At 42.3% G+C, this 16,495-nt stretch overlaps 1 protein-coding gene across 3 annotated transcripts in view; it reads left to right on the top strand.

The window, feature by feature from the left end:
• The window catches only part of RABGAP1 (RAB GTPase activating protein 1), a 162,921-nt gene that overhangs the window by 132,117 nt on the left and 14,309 nt on the right, over window positions 1-16,495 (top strand). For all 3 annotated transcript variants that reach the window (XM_043916904.1, XM_043916906.1, XM_043916905.1), the window contains 4 exons: window positions 1,397-1,438; window positions 1,676-1,804; window positions 12,518-12,610; window positions 13,016-13,126. In XM_043916904.1, coding sequence (XP_043772839.1) covers window positions 1,397-1,438; window positions 1,676-1,804; window positions 12,518-12,610; window positions 13,016-13,126 — 375 coding nt within the window. The remainder of the gene's footprint in view (window positions 1-1,396; window positions 1,439-1,675; window positions 1,805-12,517; window positions 12,611-13,015; window positions 13,127-16,495) is intronic.

The following is a 16,495-nucleotide window of genomic DNA, read 5'->3' as shown; positions in this document are numbered from 1 at the left end:
GTTTAGGGGTTCAGAGGAGGTGCACCCCCTCTTTTAAAAGACACTTCCTGGAATTTCCACCTGCATTTCCATTTAACCTCTTGTTGGCCAGAACTTAGGTACATGACCATATCCTTAGCTGCTAAGGAGAGTTTTTTTTTAAGCTGCCTAGAAATTTTCTTAAACTTGGGAGTCTATTACTAAAAGAAAATAGATATTATGGTAAATAACAATCTTTGCCACAGCTTAGTTTTAGGTTTTGGAGGGTGTGCTAAGAAGAAAAAGCTAATCTCAAAAATAATACATGTTATAGAAAGTATAAGCAAAATGATGTGAAAATACTTCTAATCCCAGTCTAAAGGAAAACTACTTTTATCATTTTGATGTATATTCTTTCAGTCTTTTTTTGTGTATTTTCATATATGTGTATGTGTAAGTTCTGTGTGGAACAGTTTTTTTCATATGGTATATTATGTATGTTATGACTTTATATGCATATAAAATATTATGCTTATATGCTATTCGGTAACCTATTTTTATCTCATACTTGAATATCTATAGACACATACATCTGTACCATCCTTCTTTTTGTTTAATTATCCCATATTTAAAGAATACAAAAATCCATTGAAACATCTGTATCTTGTGTCTAGCTTGAAACATAAGAAACAGCATTCCAGAAATATACCATTATTCTTACTTACTGTCACATATTCCATTCTTTGGATAGATCATAATTTATGTAACCAATTCCTAATCACAAACCTTTATCTAGTTTTTCACTATTATAAACAACTATTAAGTAATTACTGTGGGTCTGGTGACAGGCTAAGTAACTTAAATTTTCTCAGCTAATTAGCTCAGAAAACCATTGGGAAAATATTAGTTATAGAAATTGAGGCCCAGAAACTTTTAAAGTTTACCTTGGTCAGCAGATGTTGGTGCCTCCCCTCACCTGTCCTTTGCCCCACCACTCCTAGAATGATTAGATGAAGAAAGGCAGGTTGGAGGGAACCCTGAGTAGAGTCATTTCTGGGACATAGGACTCATGGACAGGGTGATTGTTGTCCTTTGAGTGGGCAGTGGAAGAGACACCAGGTGTTATTTCATGAGGGATCACAATTTTATGACTTTAATATTTTAGTTTGAAAGCGTAGTATACTTTGGAAAGCATTCTTGAACTGTGAAAATAGCTGTAGAAAAGCCCTTCTCTCAGAGGAATGGGAAACCGGGTCTACTTTAAGTGGTTTTTCAGTGGTGGCCCTGTAATTTTTTATTTTCCGAAATATTTTCAAGATACTCCATTTCTTTATTCAAATTTTTACAATTTCTCTAAAATTGCGGGATATTCTAAAGACAAATAGCTTAATAGTCCAGTTCTAAATACTGAAAATGTTTTCTGTGTTTTCTCTTTTAGGGAATAAGTGTTATATTTAACGTCGCCCTTGGGTTATTAAAGGTACAGTGCACACTTGTTTGTAACCTGGGTTATCTGGCATTTCTAGTCTCATTCTAAGCAGCCGCTGCGCTCCAGCATTGTCCCTGACAGTGGACACATGCAAGTAGCTCTGGCAAAGGCTACAAAGTTATCATCTGGGGATTATAAAGGTGCTGGGATTATGAAATGCTTCTTGAGCATCTTTATAGCAAAAAAGCTTTTTTCCTGTATATGGTTGTGTTTTCTTCTTTCTTCAAGACTTCCAAAGATGACTTGCTACTGACAGACTTTGAAGGTGCCCTGAAATTCTTCAGGGTTCAGCTTCCTAAGAGATACCGCTCAGAAGAAAATGCAAAAAAACTAATGGAGCTAGCTTGCAACATGAAGGTAAAATCATTTTTGCATTAATGTAGATTCTTTTGTTAGTGTCTCACTCTTCCTGATAAAACTGTCAACATTTATAATACATTAATAGTAATGTTTTCCTTTGTATTGTATAATTTTCTAAATCGTTTCATATATATTACAGCCTATGAATTAAATCTCATTGCTTTCCCCATTTTGAACTCTAGGAAAAGGACTATTATTCTGATTTTGAAGACACACCAAAACACAAAGCCCCCTAATTTTGTATAGCTAGTTAGTGGCAGAACTCAGGTTTCATGATTTTCATTGTGTCGTCCTTTAACTTTCAGTTTTTGTTGTTTTGGTCATAACTTCCCTAAAGTGAAAATAATAATACATGAAGGAAACCCATTCACTGTTTATCACTTCCAGTGGAGCATTTATGATTTGTATTATTTTAAGGCTTGAAAAAAAGAATCTCCTTGTGTTCATGTTATGAAAGTTTTGCTTTTATTTGTTTTTTGGTTTTTCTTTTTTGAAAGTTTTGCTTTTAAAAAAGAAAAAATAATTGAGGGAGTTTAGTTTGGAATGTGCAGGGTGGAGGCAAATGGGTGACAGAATAAATAGCTGTATTGAGATGCTTATAGGGTGCATAAAAGGCTGACTGTCACGTTTATTTGGTGTGACTCCAGAGGGTAGAACTGTGACCTCTGTGTCAGGAGAGAAGCTTCACTGTCTACTGCATAGAGCACAGACCTATTTAAGGCACCGTTTCCTCATCTGTAAGGTATTACTGGACTTCTGGTTCTGGTTATATGTCATACTGAGCTAGTTCAGGCTACCCTTCTTTAAACATTCAGAGATGCCAAATAAAGTATGATCCAAGAAATGTTTAAATACCTGGATGAACTTGAAAGAAAAAGGAGAAATGTCCAGGTGCCTGAAACAAAGTAGCTCACAGCTCGTGTATGTGATAATAAAAGAGCATCCCAAGGGAATATGGGACCAAACTATGTGTTAGGATTTTAATGCTCATGAAGTTATGACATGATTTGGGGCCTTCCGGAGGCAGCTGAAACTGAGTCTCTGCATAAAGCTAGGACTTTGGAATGGCCTATTTATAAAAGCAAGATCGTGAAACTACCTGTTAGACTGAGAAATGGTAGGAATCCTGATGTAAAGTGAATGGGGGATTTGAACAACAGAAAAGGAAATAGAACTTCCAGAAATCAGTCATTAAAGTTATCATTAAATTTAAATGCTACGTACTTAACATATATCATGGGTAACATTTAATGGTATTTTATCATGTGCCAGATATTGTGATTAAGTGTTTTTACATGTGAGGATTAACTGCAGTGTGTGTACAGTGTTTACCTTAGTGCCAGCTAATGAGTAAGGGTTTAAGAAACAATGGCTACTACTCTGATTATTCCCTTCTTGGATTTTCAAGCAGACAAACTCTTTTCAGTAACCCTGATGTGGCTTTGTGGAAAGGGCAGAGCCACGTGAGTTCTGAACTTCTTAGAGCTACTCTTTCTACCTGGTTTAGCCATACAGGAAGGTGCTGCCTCTTATTTGCTTATGATTTCTTCCCCTCCCCTCCAAAACCTGCTCCTTTCTCAGTGTCCCTGTGTCCTGTTTGTGGGACCTGGTCACTCAGGCCTGAAAACATGATACCATCCCCTCCTACTCTCTTTCTCACACTTCACATCTTTGTCCTCCACATCCAAGCCCTACCATCAGACTACATCCTGAGTCTGATCACTTCTCAACCCCTTCATTACCCATGCCCTAGTCTAATCATCTCTTCCCTTCTCTTCTGGAATTTCCCAGTACTTTTCTTGGTCCTCCTGCTTCCACAGTGGTTTCCTCCCAGACTCTTCTTGATCTCATCTCTCACGTGCTTAAAACTCTACTGGCTTCTTATCTCAGAATAAAACTCAAGAGTTCTTGTGTTGGTCTGCAAGACCTGGCACCATCTCCCTTCCGACAGGCTAATTTCAGCTGCTGCTGCTTTTCCCCTTATGCTTTCCACCTCAGACACCCCAGCCTCCTTATTGTTCGCAAACATGCCAGGCTTGTTCCCTCCTCAGACTTCGTACTGGCTGGTCTCTCTGCCTGTAATGTTCTCCTTGATGCCCACACGGCTTTACCCAAAGCTCTTAAGTCTTAGGCTCAGTGAACGTGTCACCAGAGAGGCCTTCTCTAATTACAGTATCTACAGTAGCACTTCCCCAACTCCTTCCACCCTATCTCCTTATCCCTTTGTATTTTCCACATTTCACTTATTTCTGCTTAACATTATTTGTTTGATTATTGTCTGTATTCCCCTCTACCCATGCTGGAATTAAGCCTCTGACAGAGGGCACTTTCTCTCTTTTGTTTATTGCTGAATCCCCAGTACAAGAACAGGATCTGACGTATAAATATTGGTTGGACAAGTGAGTAAGTGACTTTTCTGTTGAGTTTCTGCCAAGTGTTTTACAAAGAAGCGTTAATGTGGATTTGGGCAAGGCTTAAAAATAGATCTAGCCGAAGGTTTACCTTTTGTGTTTTCATTAGCTTGAAACACTTTAATAATATATGGATTCTTTATTTCCCAAGTCCAGATAGGAGGTGTCTGATGTCTTTTTTTCCTTGCCTACGCTTCCAAGGAGTTAAAGTCGACAAGCCCGCACAGCTCACATTATTATTTGCTTAGATACAAAATTCCTTTTGGTCTGGAAAGCTCTCTGCATGGTTAGGGTACACTTTGGATGATTTTCCCTACTTGCATATGGCTTCAGGTGAGAAGAATAGTAATTTTTCTTGAAGTTGACTCAGCCTGGAAAACCTGCAGATTCACCAGGACGTGAGAGAATGAGCTTTTTCTGCTAAAAGATGGGGTATTGTATGTACAGTTGAGTTCATGATGATTATTGGTTTTACTCTGAAAACTATACTTAATACCAAATAATATTAGAGGAGATACAGGCAATAGCCAATTATTGGCAAAAGACTTCAGTCACAGTGATAATTTGTATACTCAAAAATAAAAATCATTGGCAAGTTCAGTGATGAGGCCTGCATTGTGTGAAGGGGAGGGCCTCAAGCGGGGGGTAGAGTGAATGCATAGGATCTTTGGGCAGTTTAGAGACCCTCTGGATGTAAGAAAGGGGATTCCTACCATGTAAATGGTTTGGAAACTAGCTTTTCAGTTTCTTGGTATAGAATTTTAAAAGGAAATACTGGCTCTGTAACTCATTCAATCCCATTCCATTATTTTTTAATTTAAAAGCAAAGTTGTGACTCCCTTTTCTCAGTTGTACTTCCCGATTAAGGTGGGAATTGAGAATGCTTTACCTCCCATGCCAGTCCAGGAGACTCTTGTTGTCTTTGTGTTTTAGCAGTTGCAATGTTGTAATTTCTATAAGAATCTCATTGGTTCCTCACAGTACCCTGTGAGGTATGAAGTCAAGCATGGAAACTGAGGCTTAATAGAAGCCAAGTGACTTACCCAGCTGATACTGACTGGGCAGTGACAAAAGCCCCATTGGAACTGACAGCATGTTGCATGGCTTTTGCCAAAGGCGACAGGAACAAAGTTTGGTGTGGCAGTATCGTAAATGACCACAAGGTGGGTCTGTTGCCCAAAACAGTCTGTATTCTCTGTGCTCTGTCTTCCTTGTCTCTCTAAATTTTGCCCTGTGTCTGTCTTTACTTGCCTCTCTTTTTTTCTTTCTTTCCTGCCCTTTTCTTCTTCCTTTCTTCTTTCTTCTTAGTTTATTATGAGACTGAATTTTTAAAAATTTCTTGAGGAGTTATAGATCTCCTGCTCTTAATCTAAAATTTAACCATATACATCAGCTCATTTAACTGTCTAGTGAATTTCTCTCCCTCCATGGGTCATTGAGCTGAGACAGAAAAAATTGCTTCCACTTACGATACAAGATCTAAAAGCAATTTCAACTTACATTGTTCTAGAAGATCGTGAATGATCCTAGGACCCCGGCAAGTTTAGTGGGGGGGGGATGGGGGGAAAAAAATTAGGCCTTTTAAGTTTTTGACTCCAGAAATATGTAAGAGCAACTGTTTTTTTGTGCGTCTATAATGGAATTTTTTAAAACAAGTCCAATAAGTGAGTCTTAAAAGAAGCAAGAACCATACCAAAAGAGATGGCTCTGTGGGTTTCTTAGATCAAGAAGAAAGACTTGACCCTTGTTCTGTAGAATCCTGCCTAATGTGAAATGGAATTTCTGAACCATTGCTTCATTAGAATTTGTTTTTTAAGCATAAAGTGAATATGCTAGACTTCAAACTACCTGTGAGAAAAGATATTGTTGCAAGTAGTAATATCTCTCAATTAATGTAATCCTAACCATTTGCCGTTTGGAGAAACTGAAAACTCTTTGGCATTTAGGGATATTTGCATTCAGGGCATGTTTTTAATCATGAGCTAAAAGCAATATTTAGTTTGAACTTCATTCTCTGCTCAAATCATTTGTGTAGTTAGTGTTTGTTTGGGTTTTAAGATCTGTGTTTGTAGTGACTTGATCAATCTTTTTTCTTGATACGTTCACAGAAGCCTTGCATAGTGTCTACACATCATGAATTAATCCTTAGAGTCCCCATGTGAGGTCATTTTATAGACGTGTATACTGAAGCTTAGAAAATTGAAAACTCCTAGCTGGCACAAAGTTAGTAAGGGATCGAGTTGAGATTAGATCCTAGGAATTTCAGACTCTGAAGTCAATGCTTATCATCACTGTGCTTTACTGTGCCTGAGCGAGTGAATGTGTTGCAGGAAGGGGGGGACCCCTTCCAGGGCCCGAAACTGGGCTCTTATCTAACACTCGGAAATGAATTGTCCGAGGAGATACATGTGCTGACAAAGCAAGAGATTTTATTGGGAACGGCACCCAGGTGGGGAACAGGAGGGTAAGGGAACCCAGGAGAACTGCTCTGCCGCGTGGCTCGCAGTCTTGGGTTTTATGGTGATGGGATTAGTTTCCGGGTGGTCTTTGGCCCATCATTCTAATTCAGAGTCTTTCCTGGTGGCACACGCATCGCTCAGCCAAGATGGATGCCAGCGAGAGGGATTCTGGGAAGTGGACGGACAGGCAGTGTCTCCCCTCGACCTTTCCCGAACTCTTCCTGCTGGTGGTGGCTTATTAGTTCCGTATTCCTTATCAGGATCTCCTGTCATAAAACAACTCATGCAAATGGTTACTATGGTGCCTGGCCAGGGTGGGCGGTTTCAATCAGTGTGCTTCCCCTAACAAATGAATGAGTCAGGAGCCACTTCTGTTGGTCCATTTTTGGCGATACTTGTCATATCATGATAGATAACTCAGTCTCTGTGTCAGTGTTGAAACTTACCTTTTGTACACGGTCACTGAGTGCCATTTTCCGTGTAACTCAACCAGGCTAGTTTTATGTCTTTGCTTGTTCTACCTTTTAGAATTGGATTTCATAAGGAAGCTTCTGAGTGGCTATTCTCTTTCTCTGCAGTGAACCCTGAAGTTTGCTGGTTGTTGAAGGGGTAGCAGTGGTTACTACCTTCTTATTTTAATAAGTTCCTCTCCTTTAGTCCTTATCTATGTTTGAGTCCTCTGCTAATAACTTGCTGATTGCACGTTAGAAAAATACTCTGATGGTAGAACAAGGATGCCTAATTCTATATAGTAATGTTTGAGTCTGAACTGTTTGAACAAATTAAATAAAAAGGCTCAGAAATTTTTAGAGTGTTGACTTGTTTCAAGTGGTTTTAGGTGCAGGCATTAGAGTCCCACCGACCTTGGCTCTCATCCTGGTTCTGCCTCTGCTTTGTGACCTTAGGTCGGTTAGCTCAAAAGAAAGAGAAATAAGGTGATGCCTTTAACATCGCAGCTGCTCTTTGACACACCAGTGCTCTTCTGGCCCACCTGATTTTGATCTCCTCTGCCCAGATACCTGCTTTCCTTAAGTCAGTTCTTGTCAACGAGCGTTCGTAGATTGTCTTCTATGCCAAGAATACACTGAGCTCAGCTGCAGAGAAGAATAAGAAACAAGAACCACCCCAGATTTGCTTTCTTGCGCTGGCACTGGGACTTGAACAGACTGGGTCTTTTACTTCAGACAAGTCACTTTACCTGTCTAGGGCTCTGTTGCCCAGTGCGTGCAGCGGGGGGTCCTCACTGCACCGTACAGCGGTGAGGGTGATGACCCTGCTGTACCCATCGCAGAAAGTTGTTTGGAGGATTAAAGAAAATAGTAGGCATAGAGGTTAGCTTGAAAGTCTTATGGAAATCTCAGGTTCTTTTATTCACTAACTGAAAAGGGAAGATGAACTTGTGTCAGATTTCTTTGTTTAGCAGTGAGGACTCTGGGGTCAGGATCTCCTTCCTGTACCAAACTCCTCCTGTGTACCCACTCACCCACACTACATAGCTTCAGCCCTGCCATGTGGAGCTGCTAACATCCAGCCTCTCACCTGCACTGGATTTTCTGTGAGTCCCGCCCAGCAGGGATTCTGACTTTTGCAAGGGTCTCTAAGCCAAACTATAAAATCAGCTCCTGTTTCCTACCAGCAGCCTGTTTCCTACTCTTCTGTGTTAAATGGACTTTGTTTGAATGGCTTATTGTTTGCAGCACATGTTCAGAAGATGGCTGTCTCAGATTCAGGGCAAGAATGCAAATGATAATAAGAAGTCATAGCAACTTTTTATCTAAAAGACTTCACTGTGTGCCAGGTACTCTTCTCAGCTCTTTGTGTGTGTCGTATCATTTGATCCTCACAACAGCACTCCTCGTAAGGACAGGTGAGGTTTTCCCAGATGAGGAATCTGAGGCTGAAGTGAGACAGCTTGCCCTCAGCCACACAGTTAGTCGTTGGTGGAGTCAGGACTCGAGCCATGCTTGGTGCGTGCTCTAGGTAGCCAGTAGTTCTATCTCACTCCCACCCAGGCCAGCAGCTACTCTCATTCTTTCTCCATAAGTACGGGCCAGGACATCCCTGCCTATTCCAGGAGCTGGTCAAGGGCCAGCTTTCCCAGGGCAAGTAGCACGTGTTTTAAGAGAGAACCTTATCCAGTTCCTATGACAGATTAATGACAAGTGAGTGACCAAGGAAAAGGTGTTTCAGGCTGATTTTTTTTTTTTCTACTTCTACCAAAATATCCAACTGGCATGTTCCAAGTGTCCACCCTCTCTCTAATTCAGGGTTTCTTAACCTGGGACTATGGATGGGCCTTAGGGAGCCCATGAGCCCTCTGAAATGGTATGTAGAATGTTTTATTGCTGGGAGCGAGGTGGGGGTGGAGTTAGCATCTGTGCTTTTTAGTGGGAACCTTGGCTCCCAGGGGATATTCAAAGTGATACTGTCTCAAACAGTGTTAAGAATCTTGTACTAATTGAGATGAGGTATACAGTTGGTTTTACCTAAATTTCAGACTTAGCCTTAACCCAGGAAATGATTAGAATTTTTTCCTCCTTGAAAGTACATTTAAACAGATTTCAAATGTAACCTTCTTGGAGGGCAAATGTGTGAAACTGTGACTTCCACAGCCTTCTGATGGGAGTCAGCCAGCAGTGGGTGTGATTGGAGCTCCGGGGCTTGTTCCATCACTTCTGTTTTTCTTGAATTCAGTTACAATTGCAGTGGTGGGAGTAAGAGACAGACAAAATGAGCCTTGGACTTTTAAGGGTGGGGGCTATGTCTCTTCATTAAGTATTTTCATGCTTCCTGTGTGCCAGGTATTAGGAGTTTCACAGTGCACAAAGAGTTCCTGCCCTTGTGGAGTTTGCATATCCTGATCTGTGTACATTTTTGTATCATTAATACCTAGCAAAGAACACTGCACACAGTGGGACTCAACTACTGAATAAATAAATGCCCCTTCTTACATCCTTATTAGATTAAAAAAAGGAAGGCCTTTGGCTTTGATTTGTTCAGCAGTTGACTGTTAAGTTCTGATTATGTTCCAGGCATTGAGCTGGGCACTAGAGATATGCTGGTAAGCAGAACAGATGTGGCCTTTTTCCTAGTGGGAAGACAGACAGTCAAGTAAGCACATAAATAAATAATCATGGACTTGGACAGGTACCATGGAGGATTTGGCTTTAAGCTATGAGAATATGTAACGAAAGACAGCCTGATGGGGGACGAGGGTGTCGGGAAGGATTCACTAAAGAAGAGATCTAGAGCTCTGATCTCAAAGGTGAACAGGAGTGATCCAGACACAGGGCTGCACAGGCCGAGGGACCAGGCTTGAAGCGTCCATTGGCTTTGGTTGCCATTTCCATTTAGAAGACAGGTCGATGCTAAGGGCTGGGCTGAGGGGCCCTCTCGCATTCATTTAGCAAGCATTCCTGGGCACTCTGTCTGTGCCTGGGCAGGGACAGCAGCGAGTGAGCCCCAGCTCTGACCTGGAGAAGGCGCTAATGATAGGGTACGCAGGCTGAGAGGCACTGGTCTCTCCTGGGTGCAGCCTCGTAAGGACACTTGAGTTGCTGCTTTTCCTACTGACACTTCTCCTTCCTCACTTAGTTATCAGGCATCAGTCTTTCTCAACAGGTCTCTGTCTCAGAGGCAGCTTGAGCCAGTTGACTATACAGCCACCCACTCTGGAAGTCAGGGTCAGCTATGAACCCACTGTGAGCAGTGTTGTGTTTATTTTTTTGTTTGTGATGAGGTTGGGGTTAAGGCATTTAAGGGAAAGAGGAAGGAAGAGAGAGACCAAGAAATGAGGCTGAAAATTAGGAAAGCAGAAAGAGCTCCAGAGCAGCGCGGTCCGTGGAGAGAATGCCAGAGCTCTGTCTCAGAGGAGCCCGGCTTACGAGCATTGTTTTTAAACAGCAGTCACATTGTTAACTCAGTTACAAATGTAATTTGTCCTCAGTGCAGAAAATGTGGAAAACCTAGTAAACACACAGAGAAATGCCCATGTCCTGTCACAAAAACGTAAGAACCAGGTGAGATAACACATGTACAGGGTCTGGCACTCATTACACACCAGCTTCTGTTATAATGCTGAGGGGGAACCTACCCTTTTACTCTAACAATGAGACATTTATATAATAAGGGATAATGAGATGTAGAGGACATTATTTTGTAACTAGCCAAATGTATGGTTATGGGGAAAATGTTCATTCTTTGTTACCACAGCATGAGAATGAAAAGTCGAAGGATCCTGAAGACCCGTGAGAATGTTTTGTAGGGTTTGGCATCAGTTTTATGTTTTACAAAGCACTTGAGGAGCCTTGTATCTCTGCCTGCCCTTGTCATTCACACAGACTGACAGCATAGAGTAATGGGAAGAAGTGTTGGCCGCCCACAAGCCTCAGTTTTCTGTTCCTCTACTATTGATTTGTTCAGATTGTTTATGAATTTACTGGTCACACAGATGTTTTATTTAGGTGCTTTCTTTGTGAATCAGTTACGTGCATAATTAACATTTGCCCCAGCATTAGCCTTAAACCACAGAAGATCTAGGGGATGCCACTTTCCAGCTCGCAGCCTCACCCCAGTGGTGTTTAGTGGGCATCTTTATATAGTGCTGGTAGGTTCCTGGCTGCCTCCCTTTGGGCAGCAGCCAAACTCCAAGAGTAATTTCACTGGGGCATACCTGTAAACAGCCGACTAGGGCAGGTGTCCTCAGAACCAGTGTAAAGGACCACCAGGCACCTTGAGTGAGACAGAAAGGGAAGAATGAGCCGGGACTAGGAGATGCTGACCTGAGCCTGCTGCAAGCTTGGGCCTGTCCTGTCCCCTTTCTGCGCCTCAGTTTTTTCATCTGTAAAATAAGGAGGTTGGACTAGACTAGCCCTGAGACGCCTCATCAGCCTGGAAGTGCTAGACGCTCAGCCATGTTCAGAGCTTTTGCAGCTCCATGGACTGCAGCCCGCCAGGCTCCTCTGTCCGTGAAATTCTCCAGGCAAGAATACTAGAATGGGGGGCCATTTCCTTCTCCGGGGGATCTTTCCAACCCAAGGATTGAACCCTGGTCTCCTGCATTGCAGGTGCATTCTTTGCCATCTGAACCACCAGGGAGGCCCAATTAACCTGAAACTGGGGGCTGAAAGTTAGGTGTGTGAGTCAGCAGTGTAGCAGTTTGCAGTGGTTGGTAAGAAAAAGCTTGAGAGAAAAAGGACAGTAGTTTAATGAGATGGAAGAGCATCTAAGTAGAATGCTCAGCAGAACTATGTGTTTAAGAGCAGAGAGAAGTATGCCTGTTTGAAGGCAGCATGGAAGGTGCTAGTGAAAAGGAAAGTGGTAGAAGGTAGATCAGTGAAGTGGCTACAGCTTGAACTTCGGATGGTGTCTAACAGCCTGGCGCAAATCCTGATCTGCCAGTCCCTAACTGAGTGGTTGTGGTCAAGTTACAGAACTTCTTACTTCTCAGTGAAGTTGCCTATAAATTGAGCCTATTACCACCACACCTTGTGGAGAGGTCGTGAGGTCACAGAATGAAAGACCCGTAGCATTGCTTATGTGCTGAAGAAAACGGTGGAGGAGGAGGGAGAGGACGAATGATCAGACCTAAAACTCAGGAGGGGTCACCTGTTGGATGTTCATTCTGACACCCTTGGGAAAATCTTCAGGAACCAATTATCCCCCCACAAACCCCTAAATTTGAGTACGAATTTTAGGTTCTGGGCTTATATGCAGGAAGTACCACTTTCGTGGTTAACTTGGGATGCCCAGGTCAGTAGAGATCTTGGTCTTCAGTGCAAGCCCTGAAGCACCCACCTCTTCCTGATGCTTTTTAATTTGTGCTGTGCTTTATCCTACAGATTAGTCAGAAGAAGTTGAAAAAATATGAAAAAGAATATCACACCATGAGGGAACAGCAGGCCCAACAAGAAGACCCCATTGAGCGATTTGAGGTTTGTTTATGGCCTAAGTGATGTGAAGTGCCTTCAGCCTTTCACTTCAGATAATTGTGCCTATAATTAGCTTTAGTGAGTTCTTTTTAAAATTTAGTTTCACTATTTCTAGGTTTCAGTTTGAGTTTGCAAATGAGAAAGCAAGACTTGTTTCGCTTCATGCTAGTTGTCTAGTTTGTTACAGTTCCCTGGGCTTTTGTCACAGTTAGTAACAAGTAACTGCTTGAGGGTTAATTGAATCAATGGAGACAGAAAGGAAGGAACTGTTGATTGGCGGCACATTGGGACCGGCCACATCTCCCCTGATTCCTGTAGGTCTCAGCAATTAGTTTTGAGGGTTAACCTGAGAAGTTGTCATTTCCATCTGATCTTTATGTCTGCAACTGGTTTCTCTCTACCCATCAGCGAGAGAATAGGCGCCTACAAGAAGCTAACATGAGGTTGGAACAGGAAAATGACGACTTAGCCCATGAGCTGGTGACCAGCAAGATTGCACTGCGAAAAGACCTGGATAACGTAAGTCTCCCTTGTCTGAAAAGATGCTTGTGTTGAGACACTTCTCCCTTAATCAGGTGAAATCCTGAAGTTTTTGTGTTTGTTCCAGTTAGTGTTTCCCTCTTATGAGGTGCCTACTCTTGTTCCTTCCTTTTCTTCAGGGGTCATCGATGATCTCATTAAGTCCTCCGTTCTACACTCTTCTCTCATTATACATACAGTCCCTGACACCTCTCCAGACATTGATTGAAAGACCTCTTCGGCTGATTCTTACGTTGTTACAGTCGTCAGTAGCATTTAATCACTGTAATTTCCTTAACTTACCCTTAAGACAAAACAGAGTTTGTCATCCTGCATACCATGTGCCTTTTGCCTAATCATTGCCAACTGTAATAAAGCCCAGTGCCTCCACAGCTTGTGACTTCATCAGGAATCTCTGCTGGCAGATGTTCTGTTTTTCTTTGCTTCTCCTGATCTTAAAAACTTTGAGCTGATGGTATTCCTGGCAGGGTGTCGTCCACTTTCTATACTAGGCTTCCCATAGTGCAGTCTCTCGTTCGTGGTTGAGGTCAGACGTTGGCAGACTTTTTCTGTAAAAAGACAGATGTGACTTGGTGGGCCATATGGTCTCTGTTGCAATTATGTAACTCTGCCATTGTCACGGAAGGGAGCCACAGACAGTAAACAAACAGATGAGCATGGCGGTGTTCCAGTAAAACTTTATTTAGGAGAATAGGTGGCAGGCTGGATTTGGCACTTGGACAAAGTTTGGCAGCACCTGACTTAGATTTTCCTGTCACTTTTCTGCTCATTGATTTTTCTAGAGACAGGCTTAGGCTGTTGAGGGTTTATAAGGAACTGACATAATATGTTGAACCCATAGGATATATGAACTTCACAAGGTCTTGACAGCCACCAAACATGTATGAAAATCCTGTGTGCTACTGCATTTCTTCAGCAGTCTATGCTTTCATTAGATTCTCTAAGTGGTTCACCCATCAGATGAAGAGAAAGAGATGGTGGTATCTACTGGTTCATATTACTTCTCTTTGGAAATAGAATATGGAGTGAAATTTTGAATGGATCTGAATCTAACATCAGCTGCTCTCCTTTCTAGTAAAGTGGGGGAGGTGGAATAATGACTGTTTCCCAGGGTACAGTGGGAATTACACAGTGTTGTTCCCTCTGCTTGTCTGGTAGTCAGCTATAAATAGCTGCAGGTAACTGGTTACACTCCTTTTTCTAGTTTATCCAGGGAGGGTGTTGCAAGGTCATTAGCTCCCAGTAACCAGAACCTGGCGATCTTGCTGCTTTTTGGTTTGCCCCAGTATGCTCCTGAGGTTGGCATCCCGTCCTGTGGTGCGGGTTCCCAGCTTCTGTTTTTTGTGAGTCATTCCCTCACTATTTGGGCATTTTCTGCCAAGGGAGCTGGGGGAGGTGGGTGTCCATTGAGCTGTCCATTGAGTTGCTGAAGCAGAAGTCACAGTGTACACTTGTGATGGCTCTTATAGCCACAGTAGGTCATGCAGGAAGGAGGTGAAAAAGAAAAGGAAATGGGTCCTGTACCAGAGCTTTGTGTTCTACAGTGAAATTAAGAGTCAACTTAAGGTAAAATTTCAGGTAGATTTTTAGTTTGCGCTGTTGCATTTGCCATTCTGATGGGCCCAGAAGTAACATTGATGATGTTCCACTAGTTTAGAGTACATCAGACTTCTTAGGTTCTTGAAGCCTGCCTCTAAAGAGGTGAACCCTTTATTTAAGTTGTTTTCACCTGACTTAGTAGTCAAAGAACTGGGTTACATTCCTGACTCAGAAGTGAGAAATAGTTTAAAAAAAAAAAAAAAGGTGAATTCCTATTTATTCTGTGATGCTCTGTGTGACAGGCCCTATGATAAGCACTTTGCTAAACTGATATCTCTTATCCTTTCCTCAGCCTTGTAACATGAGCCCCATTTATGGATCAGGATTTATATTTTTTTGGCTGTGCTGGGTCTTCATTGCAGTGTATAGGCTTTCTCTAGTTGTGGCGTGCAGGCTTCTTTTGTGGAACATGGGCTCTAGAGCACATAGGCTTCAATAGTTGTGGCATGTGGGCTTAGTTGCCCCAGGGCATGTGGGACCTTCCCAGACCAGGGATTGAACCCTTGTCCCCTGCATTGGCAGGTGGATTCTTAACCACTGGATCACTAGGGAAGTCCCTGAGGATTTTTTTTTTTTTTTTAAAGAGTCATGAAACTTGAGACTCAGAGAGAGGAAGGCACCCAGGAAGAAGCAGAGCAAGGAATATATCCCAGGTGCATCTGATTGGGATGCCCAGGCTTTATCTGTGATGCCACACTGCCTCCAAAGTAAATATGAAACAAGAAGCTGTTGTTTGATGTCATAACTACACCAAAAATATACTGACATCTTTCAGAACATTTCCTAAACCCTTAAGGAGTTCTAGGTGCTGCATAGTGCTTTGTACTTAATGTTACACCCTCCAGGCAACCCTTGTGCAAGGGATACAGTTTCACTGAGGAGGCCAGAAGAGGCTAAATGTCTTACAGAGTCCCAGTGTTAATGAGTGGCAGAGCCCTTAGATTGAAACCCAGCTGGCCTGACACTCTTGGCTCAGAGGAGCAGGACCCCTGCTGCCTCTCCGGCTCAGAAATAGCAAACTGGGGTCCCATGTCCAACAAACACCAGTGCTGAGAAGATAGATGTTTTTGCACTAAACATTGAGTCTCTTTCCAAGTTAGTTTTCTCTCATTTCTGTTGGATCATCACTGAAAATAAGCTAGGTTCTGAAGTGAAGAATGTGAGGTCTTTTCACCATTATTTGACTTCAGGGTGTTAGATGTTTGAAAGAACAACTTCATGCCTTTTCATACTTCCCTTTCTGCATCCCAGAGAAAAGCTCTGGTTTGTGGCTTTATAGGATTTCCAGAACCCTCATTGTATTTCCAGTTAATTTTATGTCATTTTTGTTATTCCTCACCTGTTACTTCTGTGACTTGTCCATCATACAGCAGCTGTGGAGAAATCCCCAGTCAGCCACGGAGTCTCTAGGTGACCCCATCCAAGCGTTCTCCTCTATGAAATGGGTCCTGACATTGGTGCTCGAGACTGAGAGGGAACCTGTGTAAGGCCCCGTCTGCGTCCTCTCCTGCATGCTGCTCTCTGCACTGAGACCACATAATGTGAGAGCGATGGAAACAGACTCAGTAGCAAACCTGCTGGGATTTGAATTCTGGCTCCCCTGCATTGTAGTTCTCTGACCTTGAGCAAGTTGCTAAGCTTTCCCCATTGAATTACTTTGGCCTCTATCAAAAGAAGATTGACCCTGTATGTATGGGTCTCCTTGATTCTATATTGTTCCACTGATGTATATGTCTGTCCTTATGCCAG

Source organism: Cervus elaphus, chromosome 11 (genome assembly GCF_910594005.1).
Source record: "Cervus elaphus chromosome 11, mCerEla1.1, whole genome shotgun sequence".
NCBI lineage: Eukaryota > Metazoa > Chordata > Mammalia > Artiodactyla > Cervidae > Cervus > Cervus elaphus.
This window is presented reverse-complemented; position numbering and strand designations above follow the sequence as displayed.